The 13,513-nt window shown below is 39.3% G+C and overlaps 1 protein-coding gene across 16 annotated transcripts in view; it reads right to left on the reverse strand.

Annotated features, from left to right (window-relative positions):
* Nucleotides 1–13,513, reverse strand: part of PIEZO2 (piezo type mechanosensitive ion channel component 2) — a 321,453-nt gene that overhangs the window by 105,044 nt on the left and 202,896 nt on the right. For all 16 annotated transcript variants that reach the window (XR_003993421.1, XM_030498994.1, XM_030499011.1 and 13 more), the window contains one exon: nt 12,949–13,162. Coding sequence is in view for 15 of the 16 variants with exons in the window: in XM_030498994.1 (XP_030354854.1) it covers nt 12,949–13,162 (214 nt within the window). In the remaining variant the exon portion in view is untranslated. The remainder of the gene's footprint in view (nt 1–12,948; nt 13,163–13,513) is intronic.

A 13,513-nucleotide genomic window follows, 5' to 3' on the forward strand; every position in this document is an offset into this window, starting at 1 on the left:
TGTTAGTAATTATTCATGGTATTAAATACAAACAAGAATGTTTACATAAACAGAAAAAAAAATTAAGTACCTGCCCCATATAGAAAATTATCAAACACAGTAATCTGTTAGGTCTGTGAATTTTGCCTCCAGTAAAAATGATCTGGAACATTTTTCTTTGTAAAAATATATTTGTCAGTTCAGAGCCTGCATGTACTGATGTTTTAGGAGTTGATTTGAGACCAGGATTTGCCTCATAATGTCCAAGGCCAGGAAGGGAAGTAATAATTCTGACTTCCTGCACAATGTAGGACATGCAATAATTCTTCTATTGAACAAATAACTTGTGGTTGAATTACAGTTTATAGTTTAGAAAGGCATCCAATCTTGATTTCAGCTGATAGCAAATCTTCTACTGCCTTTTTATTTTCTACTGCATTTAGTTTCTATAATAGTTTTGTCTAGATGAGATTTCCAGGTGCTGCATCTTCCTACAACTCTGTGTACTTTATGTACTACTTTTCACTACACAACAGAGCAGGAGTCATTTTCCTGTATCTTCTCTGAGCTTGCACGAAGATTACAGTTTGAAGAAAATGTCTGCATCAAGCCACTTCAGGAGCTGCACTTCCTGATTTACAAGATATTTTTTGCTGGGGCCAATGCATGTTGGATGGTTATTCACAGTAATGGAATCAGAAACTTCCACTGTGCTGGGCTGGATTTGGAGAATCCATCTTTGTAGAACTTCTGAATTTATGTTGAATTTTATGAACTGTCTGAATCTTTATTTCATCTGGATATCTTCTCCTCCACATTTATTTCACTGTCCCCACATGGAAGAAGAGAGGAGTGGTGCCTGCAAGTCTGGGGTAGGAGAATGGAATATCAAGACTGACTGATACTAGAATAGCTGAGCCCTAAAATACAGATGCTAAAAGTACCCAAACAAGAGAAGAAAAGGGAAGAAGAGGAGAAGAGTAAGAGAAGAAGGGGAGAGTATGGGAAAGGAGAGAGCAGAGAAAAGAAAGAACAGAGAGAAGTTTGACAACTGTAAATCCCCCCACACAGGAAAAAAAATCAGCCTTTTTGGGGAAGGAAGTGGTGGGGTGGTGGTGGTTGTGGTAGGAGTCTTCTTCTGGGGGAAAGAGTGGGAAAGAAGACAAATATAGAGAGAAAAGGTAAAACTTCTGTTTCACAGGCCAAGCCCTGAAAACTGAGATTCATAAAGAGCATTTGAAACACTGAAGGGGCTATGTCCCAAACTCTAAGCACTGCTTGAACATTCTACCTTTTTTTCAAACATTGACTTTAAGGAGGTACATACTCTTGTTGAATTTGAAAATGGCCTGGGGAGAAGAGGGTGGAAGGAGTGGCAGGAATTAAAAAATAAATTAACATACAGAAAATATCATTCAAACACAGCCCCCTTGAAAGTCAGGAGTCCACTGCTCACACAAGCTATTCTGTTGTGTTTTCTGTACTTGGATGGCAGAGCTACATACAGGTTATGATCCATTACATTATACCCATAAAGCCTCTTGCAAGGGAATCCTGTGAGCCACTCCACTCCCCCCTGCACATCATTTGGCTATACACTCAAAGAAATACATGCCATTGGAAAGGACTCAGCCAGTCCCATGGTACCTCCAGGTCTGTCCTTGTCTTCCAGATGGTTGTTACTCTCTAGGCTACAGGCTGAGAATTCAGACAACACTGGGGCTACGGGTACACTGAACTTACGTTTTTACAGAAATAGCAGAACACAGGGAGGAAAGAGGTGGGAAACTTGGCTGAAATGCATTAAGCATCCTAAAGAATTAGGGTTAAGATGAGCAGGAGGCACTTAGTTTCACATGCATTTTTAAGGGAAAAAAAGAATGAATGGGAAAATTGACATTTGTCTTTCCAAATCACATTATTTATAAGATTCTACAGAGAAGGAACCAATCCTTCATGCCTTCTCCTCAGCTCAGCAGGACAGCTGTGTAGGGAGATACTGCAGACAGAAGCCTCAGTCCACAGGTGGACTAAAGTTATTAAATTTATACCTTTCAGAGTGATACAAGCTTTAAAAATAATTTGAAGTATTTTTAGCTCTTAAAATAGAAGCTAGCAGCTCCTAGAACCTGCTTTGGTTCAGACTTGGATAATTCAGAACTTGCTAAATGGAACTGTGCCATATTAACAATAACACAAAAATCTGATTGTTTGGGTTGAGAAGTATTATGATAAATTTCAGCTTAACAGTTAATAACTTCTTTGGAAATATCTGAAAACATAGACTAAGACTGGAAGTTTTTTCCTTCACAGTGTTGCTATCACAACGCTGTAATACAGGCATATACACAGTGAATATAGGCTTGGTAGGTAAGTAGATCATTCTAACTTTTGTTTTAATGTCATCGTATTTCTATAGCTCTTTAGCAGATGTCTATGTACGTTTTTTCTACGAAGTCTTGGTTTCCATAGCTTCTATTGGATCAAAGCTTTTCTGGCAATGACAAAACCAGCCCTGGTATATCTCCCACCCTCTTCTGAACATCAGTGACTTTTCTTTCAACGGAAAACTAATTTCAAACGCACATCTATTGCATGAGAAACCTCATGAAAAAATAAGTAATTTAAAACTTCTGTGCTAATATCATCCATATTATGAGGACAGAGAGAAATTATGAGCTATTAATCCAAGAAGCTGTAGAGAAGAAAGGATAGCTTTAAGGGCTGTGAATTACATAAAAGCTTGCAAAAACCATAAATACAACACAAATCTTAATTCAGAGAGAACAAAACAACCATATAAGCAGCCACAATAAAATCACTTTGCTTTCAAGTGAATTAACAACTTTAAGCCAGGATGTTAAATGGTATCTGCTCTATAACCTGTTTTTTCAAAGTAAGCAGATAATGGAATTTCCTCTGAGACTATGTGACTGGAAGCTGTTAAGGACTGGACATCCATTAGAAATGACCAAACTTCAGACATTCAAATACTTCATATACCTGAAATAAAGCAGCTGCTCTGAGGGAAATTTAAGTCTGAACATAAAGATTTGTGAGCTATATAACATATTTCATCCAATAATCAAGCTTTGTGCTGACTTTCTAGTCCAAAAGCTCGTAGTACGCTTTCAGTGGCTTAGAGGCAATAATTCCCTACTGTTATCACTATTAGTAGATGTGGGTCTATTAATCCCTTGTTTACTGAGACAAAACCCATCTTCAAAACCCTCACATGAAGATTTATCATATCAGTGGGGTTCCTCCCCAAACCATTTCATTACCCATGACACAGCTCAGCTGTGCTCTGAGTTTCTGGTAAGCATTGATATTGATGTTGCTCTTTTTAGCACATCAGCAAGCTAGAAAAGCAGTGATGTTGTTGTAGCCTTTGGAGACTTTTGCTGAGGCTTCCAGAGGTGATCATCTGATGAAGAAATGTGCTGTAGCAGTGACTCCAGTATCTTTTCAACCCAGTCAGACAGCTGAGCATCAAGCAGAGGGAAAACCACCAGATAGGATGGCAAGAAGAAGGTGAAATGGGGATAAAGGTACAGAAGAAATTGCTTTAGGGCCTCTGCCTGATACCTTAGAGTATCTCTTTCAACATGATCCTTCCGCACCAGGACTAGCATTGTCACTGCTTTGACAGCAGCAGCCTAGCTCACATGTTAGGTAGAGAGTTAGATAGTTGTTTGTTCTGTCATTTAAATATAACTACCATAAATGCAGCAGGCTTGTGGTTTTCTTTCCAAAAAGTTTCAGCTACAAACCAGAGGCAACTCAGGGAGCATGGAGGCTGCAGAAGCTGAGGCAGTGCTTCTGGGATGAGAAGATAGAGAAAGAAAAGCCACCCCAGCAGAGGAGACTAGTTAGCACCAGGTGCAGTGGTTTGCCACCCACTTCCCTTCCTCATGTACATGTGCGTTTCCCACAACTGTGTGGTGGAATGAAAAACAACTCATACTGAACAGCACTGCCTGGGGAAGGACGCCACCCAAATTGTGCCAAAAAACTTAATTTATTTTAATATTTAGTTGCATTTTCTACTCAGAGATGAAAGAAATGAGAAAACAGGTCCATGTTTCTAAGGCTTGATGTGGAAAGCAAGTGAGGGAAAACTGAAGGCACATTCAAAAACAATCATGGGCACTAAGGCTTCCCCTTGCCAGAGGGTGAGCTTGGACACCTCCGCACACAGCAGGAGGCACGGCTTAATGACGTCTTTCTGTGCCAATTAGTAACTGAGGTTATTGGTTTCTCAAAGTGAGTTGGCAGAGCTGCTGAAAGGAAAAGAGCCAACACTTCTACCTCAGAAAGTCTCACACAAGCAGCACATGGGATGTGAAGGGAGGACAGCCTGCTCTCAAAATTCAAACAGGTAGTGCAGCCCACAGATGGCCAGCTTAGGTGCTGGAAGAAGGATGGAAGAATTTACGCAGCTAGGCCATTCAGTGCAAAGCTTCAGCAGAAATCATTTAGGAAAAGGAGACCCTGCTCGAATAACTCCAGTGTGCATCAGCACTTGGTGGGGTGGTGCTACCTGACCAGAACATGAAAGTGACCCAATACAACAATTTACCATGCAACTGCCTGCCAGCTTAAGAGATTTACTGTTACTTCTTAAAATAACATATGCAGAAGAACATCAATTGTTTTAAAGCATAGCTTCATACCCATCTTAACTTCGAGGTAACTTGGTCTGTGATCTAGGAACCTAAGGACAGACTGCAGCCAAAAACTCTGGGTTTTATTCCAAGTTCTGGCTATCTGGGGGGGTATGCAATTCATCTAACTTTTCTGTTAGGGAATTTTTCCACCTCTGAAAGGGAATGATGATACTTTTTAGTCACATTGGGACAGTCTGCTAGGTTCAGTGATGCATGCAGAGGATAAAGAGGTTTTCCACTTTACTCAGCTGGCAGTGAAATGGCTTGAAAAAAAAAGCAAGAGTGATTGATACCTAAATTAAGAGATTCTGCAGTAGAAACTATAAGCAAAGAGGATATTCTTTTTTTAGCAGAGAATGCATTAAGGCAGAAACACAAGCTATGATTCCCATTTGTTTTTAAAGAGAAAAAGAAAGCAAAATAGCAAGACATGGGAAAGAAGATAATGTGATAATGAACAATAAGGCTTGGGAAATGTGGGGAAAATGCTTAATTTCAAAATCAAAGCTGTGTAACATAGCCCATATTAAATTGGTCATGAACTATACCTGATTGTCTCAGTTTTTATAAGTAAATTCTATACTTCAGCTAAATGAACATAAACAAGAGATTAAGTACAGCCACTCTGAGTGTTTAGAGAAACCCGGGTAAACTGCCTCATGCACAGACAAGGACTAACTCCCTCTGGAATGTGCTTGTCTGAGGTTAGTTAGTACTTTCGTACTGTCTCTGAGGAATGTGGGATGATTCATTTGGCAATGTTGATACATTAAGCTGAAAACATAAAGAGCTACATAAGTGCTAAGTATTTATCATCACAATTTCTGGGCATGCTGGAGTATGAAAATAAATGCTGGCGAGCAGACCTCACAGTAAAGACAAGCTTGTAACGCCAAGAGAAGTTTGCTATTTATAATCCACATCTCCTAATATCATAAAGCAATAGCGATTAGAATCTGGTAGGAGCAGAGGGGTTGATGTCTGTCTATCCCTTTTCTGTCCTTGTTTTCAGGCCCTTGCTCAATGATCACAGCATGCAGATCTGTGTTCTTTAAACAATACAAAAAGAAAATTAAAGTGTCACTTCTTCACAGCCACCCTTTGCACATCCGCACAGGGCAGCCTGTGATGGGCAGGGAGTCTGTATTCAAGTGTCAGTGTGAGAATCAGATACATTTAAGCAGACACATGGTGTGTATGGGGGAGTGGAGGGATCCATCTCTCTCTGACCACAAGCAGAGCTTGTTAACGGAGAGGTGTGCTGGTCCCACGCAAATCAGCTGCCTGAGGGGATGCAAAAGTGGGAAGGCTCTGTTGTGAGGGCAACTGCACACCCAGTTCAGTCAAACCAGAATCAGCAGGAGAGTCTATCATGGTACATCAGTGCTTTTAAATCTTTGTCACTTGCCTCTGTCCCCCTCACCCTGACATTTCAATGCATTCCAAGAAAGAGGCATCTTTGGCTGTTTTTATTGTAACACGTGGCTATTTAGGGGCAGGAGACAGCAAGGAGGTGGCAATTCGCCAACATTATGTCATGCAATGGCGACTGATTTTTATGTTTAAAACTTACGCTCAGCATCCAGATACAGCGCACGCATCGGGAGCGCCAAGGCTCCCCTCTCCCCACTAACAAGAACCACCTGTGGCCAGGGCCAGCCTCACCAGGCTGCCAGAGAGCTCAGTGGCCACAGGCTCATGGCTGCAGCAAAACACAGCTCAGAAACTGGCCATTCCCACAAGCAGAAACCTGCTGTTTTCAAAAGGTCTTAGCATGTCTCTTGGTTTACATCCCGATCAAGTCCAGGGGAAGACAGGGGGATGCAAATCACCTGTGGTGCCAGTAAAATAAAGTTGTGCCTGCTTCTTCCAAGGCTAAATCTGGCACTTTGCTCAGGGTGGCCGTTACAGTGAATGCTGACAGCTCCACTGTGGGGATGGAGAGCCACCACTGCCAAGGCTGCCAGGGAGGCTGGGAAGGGCTGCTCTACCAGAGAAATCACTGCAGTTTACTTACTAGTTCATCTGTTGCTTTTTTCAGAGAATTTCAAACTTGGTGTAAATCCTGGCACAAACAGGAATTCGCTGAATTTTAACAACTGCAGCATGTAGCAAAAAGAGGTGGTCATTGATAACCATGTAAAGACTAGCAAGGCCTACAAATTCTCCCTAGTAAAGCTGTATAAGTTTACGCTGATTTTTTTGTCACCACTGGACTTCCACCAAAACCTGAGCTAACCATTTTAAATCAATGTTGCATACAACTCTGCTATAAAGTGAGCACAGCATGGACATTTATTACATGTCCGCTGACGAGTGCATCTCCAAGGAATCCCTATGAATAAGCATTGAAAGAGGTGAATTCATTTTGGATGAATCTCTTAGTGGCAGACACTAAGCTGGAAATCTCAAAACAGTGAGTAGTTTTGCAACGTTTCTGATGTTTTCTTGATACAACTGATAAGGAACTCCACCACTGGTTCTCCTATCACATTTGAATATTCCAGACAGTGCTATCAGAATCATTAAAAATGTGAAACTCAAACTAGTCAAAAATTATATTAACCTTTTTCAGTGTTGAAAAAAGTTCAATTTGTAATGAAATTCTGATTCATAAAATAGGACTCTTTCTCAGAATATGCAAAGTTTGTTAAGAACCAGTAGACCTTCCTCTGAGAAAGAAGAAACAAACTTATTAGAGAAAATTAGAAGATTTACTATTAATTTTCCTGTTCTCCTTGGTTTATCTATATTTTCAGCACTTCTACCCTGCCCTTCTACCCCTGTGAATTCTGGTAACTAACTGCTCACCAGCCACAGCTATAGGTGTGAATCTTTTTGGACACCAGATATACATTATTAGGTAGTTAATTAAAAAAATGAAGACCACATGGACTATGATGGTTCAGCTGATAGCAAATGGACTGTTTACTGTCTAGTACAGAAACATTTCCTAGCAGAATATTGAGAAACTCACTTTGTTAAGCAACAAATCCTGGGACAAAACATCTTTTGCATAATCATGCAACTCAGAAGACAACTTAGAATCACAGAACGGCCCAGGTTGGAACAGTCCCCAAAAGATAAGCCCATTCAACCTTTCTTGGGAAAGACAGCCCAGATGAGCCCACCTGCCCTGGGCTACCTCAAAGTTTAGAAAGAGATGACAATAATAGCAAGGATGATTACTGCCTTTTGTCAATGGGAGTCTGAACTTGCAATTCTAAGCAGATAACAGAATCATTCACTTCCTTTGCAAAATAATTTTTAAAAGATAATGAAACTGAAGTTCTAAGAAAGCTAAAGCCTTCTAAGAAGAATTAATAGTCTCATTAGATGTGGAACATTATACAGCTAATATGAAACTCACCTGCAAAACTTCTGTAAGAATAAGGTAAATTAGCTAACTTCCTCTGCAAGAGAGAAATCCTGGTTCTCAAACCTAATCAGGTCATTGTGACAAATATGGTGGCTAGTCCAGCATGATTTGGAGTGTGCTTTTGCTAAGGATGATGGGAACAGAAGAAGGACAGACCTAAAAATATCAGGCAGAAGGCATGAAAGCTGTTGCACCCAAAGGGCAGCTCAATATAGGATACCTAAATGGAACTTCAAATACTCCATCTTGTCAAATGCTGGCTTATGACCAGGTTACAAGGCAACTCCAAAAACCTCAGAAATCCACATGGATGTAATATTCTACCTCTCAGAGGTAAGCCACCTTTGAAACAGGTGCCAAAGTTGGCCTGCAGCAAGGACTAACAGTGGCTGAAGCTCAGGTAAAACAGGTTTGCCGGCTCTTGGCTCCAGTGGAGCTACAAAAGCAGCAGATCAGTGCCTTGCCCTGCAGAGAGGTAAGACACCACCACCAAGGTAATTGATCAGTTTCAGCTTGCTGCTTTGGCAATATCTGCTCTCCTGCTGACATTTTATTAGCACACTTAGCCTCTAATTTAGGGGGAAAAAAGTGACAGTTGGATGTCCCACCCTGATCTTACAACTCCAGGAATATCTTTGAGACTGTGCTTAAGCATTTATTACCCTGGATAAACAGAGCATTTGGGCTACAAATTCTGAATCTAGATCAAAGCTTTCAGGGAAGTTCAAATGGAAGACTTTGGAATGGACTCATCTTAGATAAATCTGAAAACAAACTGAATATACTGAATCTACCTGTAGCAAATATCAATATAACACTCCCTCCAAAAATAAAAAAGTCATTTAAGCAAGCTTATTACTAATCACTGTACAACCTACTTAGAAAGTCCTGCTTAAGGAGATTGATAGGCATCTTTCAGATGAAAATTTCCTGTTGAAAAGACAGCCTTAGATTAGACTTCCCCACTCAGATTGCAACAAAGCGATCACTTGTGTAATTCCAAATTCCCATTCACTTAAAGAAGATGTGAAATAACATCCACTGTGAAGTGTATGACACTCCCTGGACTCCTAGGGTGATGCCTTCCTATAATAATAGGAATAATTCATATTTAAACTATTTTGAACATTTCTCGCCTGCAAAGTACAAGCAATACAAGACAGACCTAGAACGCTAAGAAAGCACGTAGCTTTTAACTTACATCCAACTACTGGATCTTTAAATTAAGATGCTTATAAGCATAGTTTTGGACAGGAACAACTTTACTGACTCAGGATAACTTCATACCGCTGCACTGATCCTATTTCTTCATGTTGGCAAGGCCTTATCATTGCCCCAATTACATCCTTTTGCCAAAATAAACGACATTGGGAAGAAAGGAGGCAGCAATCTGAAAAACAGCAAACCTATTATTGCGTATCTTTTCAGGCTGTGACACAGTGTACGATATTTCTAAAGTCATTTTAGCTCATGGACCTTTTTTTTATTAACTCAGGTGAAAAGAATTTTCTGGCAGAAATATGATATTTTCCAAATTTTGTTTTAAATGGACACTTATTATTATTGTTTTCCCTTTGTAAATCACCAATTTTGCAATATGGCAACAAGCAAACACAGAAGATCCCTATTTTAAATGATGTTATAAATCGGTGTGGACATTTTATTTGATAGAGACCAACTGGTAATTAACCAGTGTTAATTTATGCAACTAGATAAGTCCTAACTGAAAAATAAATTCAGCCTTACTTACACCAGTCCTCCTGAGCCATTTAGGTCCACTCTTTCCAAGGCAGTTAGAGCACTGCCTTGAATGACTGCTGCCCACTTCTCCACAGTGGGCTGGTCTAGAGAAGAAAAGCTGTCAGTGGCAGAGACAGCTTCACACAAGCTTTGCTACTAGTGTGCTTACCCCTGCAACATCAGCGAACCAGAAGCCGCAACCATACATCTGAAACTTTGCAGGAGACCAATGCCTTCATGTTTGCTAATAGCACCAGGGCATACACACAGGGCTATGTTATAACAGTATCCTTTTTTGGGGGAGAAATACTGAATTTTGAGTTGAAGAGATCTTAAAAGGAAGGAGCATCACAAGGATGAAGCAAATCTTAGCTGAAAGATACTGTTAACTTGAGAAGTTTACAGCTTGTTTGGATATAGTTTAACTTCATTTAGTCTGAAATCAATTAATACAGTGGTTAACTGAGTGCATTACTATTCAAAGACAACACATTTTTTATTGATCAGAAACAAATTGTACATTTCTTGTCAACTTGAGTACTGAAACTCAGAAAAAATGTTAGCAGCTTTTTAAAACACTCTGCAGAGAGAAATGATATCCAGCTGCAGCCCAACAGAAGAGTTTCCACATCTGCCCTTGCATCTGAGAAGAGCTTAACCTAGGGATAGAGCCCTCAGAACTTTACAGCTCATGTTTTGGCTCCCCTTCATATAGGGAGAAAGGTCAGTTTGTAACAGCATGAAAGCTAACACATGCAAATAGATGTACTTGCTGTATGTTTTTTTCATACAGTGGGTTTACTACAACTAAGTAAGGAGAGTTCATACAACTAAGTATGAGAACAATCTGGTGCTCTCCTCTTGCTTAAGAGACATTAAACAGCATATTCTGGGTGAGAATAACAGAGAAGTATTTGGGGAATCCAAGTTTTTTTCTCAGCATATAATTTACCCAGGCAAGTCACCCACTAGTATTATTAATGAGAACTCTACATATTTAGCTCTGCTTCAAACCAAGATGGTACATAAAATAGCAAGGTACCAAATTTATCCTAGGATGAAAAATACTAACATATTTTTTCTGCAATACATGTACCATATCTGTATATGCAGACCATTCTAGTACATGTGTCTTTCATTTTCCTCCTCTAACCACTGCTTATATACCAGTCCTATTCTAATCATTAAAAATCATATTAGTGGCTTTTCCTCACACTCAAATTTTCACTTCCAAGCACTGATAAAACCTGTCTTAATGCTCTTCAAACACATCTCCTTGAAAGTAGACCAAAATAAATCCACAGCAGAAAGAATTGCAATTAAAGAAACAAGGAAGATGTATTTGCTGCACCTTCTGTTGAGTTGTCATTGGTGTTTTGTATATTCAAACATAATTTTCTATGTAATTTAGAATGTTAGTCCCTCACAGGTAACCATGTGTAAAAGGCAGAGTACTCAACAGTACCAATTCAAGAGAAAGTCTGCCAGAAGATAACATCATCTTCTGCTTACAAAAAGGTCAATACATATTCCAAAGTCCAACACATTGACTTTTTTTTAATCCAAACTCTGAAGGTGCTTTTTCTTTCTACAATGAGGAAGAGGCAAATTACTTGCAATTCGATCTTTTCATTTCAAAAATTAGCGGCTAAGCTAAAGTGGCATATTTGTACTGAATGAGATTTTAGCATACAATGTAGCACTATACTATTAGAAAAACTAATTAAATAGAGAGAATAAGGTTGAGACTAAATTAAGAGGAAATTAAAGTAAATAAAAATGATTTTAAATAAGAAAATGTTAAAAGACAAAAGGGACTTTTGCAAATAACACATATAAAGGGAGTTTCAACGTATTCTAGCAAAATGGTACGAAGCACATACCTCCTCTCCTTGAGAAAACGTTATTGCTGTCTGGTGATAAAACGGTGATAAAAATCTGTGAGATTATACCTCATTGCCAAATAGTTTAGAGTTTTGAAACCACGTTTTCTTTTTTTCTTTAATTACAAGGCAAGAGTAACGTAAAGACTTTAGGGAAGTTGTGAGCATTTTAGCTACTAGGCAGTAGAAATCAGCCATTCTCCCACACTGACCTCTAGGTGGCACAAAAGAACCTAAACTAAGCAGATCTTTCCCGATTTTTTAGGCAACGTTATGCTCTCCCAGCGAGGCTTCGAGTCAGCAATTCCAACATCACGAAATACACATCTATTAACCTGCACTAAATAAAATGTCAAAATAAGTATTAAAGTGACGGTTCCTGTAGCCAGGCAGGTCATTTTTTACTGCTTTTAATGGTGCACTGAGATACGAATCATTAATTGATTCTCCACAGTACATCTAATATCCTTTCACCTTCTGCTTATAATACTTAAAAGGAACAACAGGTTTACTAGAAATAAAGTTCAGGTTTACATTTAATTTAACATAAGGATTAACTACAGGACTAAAAATACCATAAAAAACAATTTGCAATCATAATTGAGGAGAAAGAAAAAGCAGTAATGAGAAAAATACATCCATTACTTCATCGTATTTTAGATAGCAGTATGTAAAAATTACAGTTGGTGAAATCACATCCAATCAATATTTACTGCAGCAGTAACTAGAAATTCTGCTTTTTGACTGAAGTAATGTTGCTGTTAGTATGAACCTAAGACTGGCATGTTCTGCACAACCAGAGAGAAATTTTATATTAACAGTCTAATGTAATGCATAGCATGTGAAGTATACCAGCAGCCCTCAGCCTCTGCACACAATGATGGCAGCACACATGCGTTTTTCCCCAGTTAAGACACTACGACATTAAACCTCCGAGCATTTCTTTCTGTCCGCCAAAAAACGTGCACGTGTACACTGCCCTTGCATCAATACCACCACCTATTTACTTTATCTCCTGTCTTAGAAAAAGTATTCGCACTCACATCTGAGTTTCACACTGACCAAAACCAAAATCCGTTCCACTCCTAACCTGCCCCAGCTCTCAGCATACAATAGCACAGGTGGGATTTCCACCATTCTATCATTCAAAACCGTTCAGTCAGAAATGCTTCAACTCGCTAAGACTGAACATGAAGTTATGCATAAAATTTGTCAAAGCATTATGTGGAAGATCATTTGCACCAACACAGCATTGTATCATGTGCCCACAATTAAACAAGAAAGGAATTTCTCTCACCTGGCATAGAAATCTTTTGGTGGAACAACCTCCTGAAAGAACTGTAGCTGGTACAGATAAAGTCCAATCAAGTGCCCCGCACTGAATATAGCCATTAATACACACAGACAGCTGAATATCAGCGGATCAAATGCTTGGCAACAGGACCACCATGTGCACAGGCCCAAAAATACAAAGAAATACACAGCTGAGGTCAAAGATGGCACCATCATTCCTGTAAAAATAAAAACATGGAGGGTTGGAAAAGTGTGGGAAATATCAGCATTTGTTAAACCTTAAGTCTGACAAGAAATACATAAAATAATTTAGTCCAATTAGTGTTCATGGCAATTATTACAATTAACTCCTAAGACTGCTATTAGCTTTGAAACTAGAAGAAAAGGATCTTCTTTTTTTTATTATTCAATGCACTTATGCTATACCTTAGCACTTAGTACACACCTACTCTCCAGAACTTCCTTTGAGGTGACATCTTCTTTTGTAAAGATGTTTCTCAAAGCGTGGAGAAAAACAGAAACACAGCTGCAGAGCCAGCCAGTAGTGCCTGAGAGCACTGGCGTATTAA

Source organism: Strigops habroptila, chromosome 1 (assembly GCF_004027225.2).
Source record: "Strigops habroptila isolate Jane chromosome 1, bStrHab1.2.pri, whole genome shotgun sequence".
NCBI classification, from domain to species: domain Eukaryota; kingdom Metazoa; phylum Chordata; class Aves; order Psittaciformes; family Psittacidae; genus Strigops; species Strigops habroptila.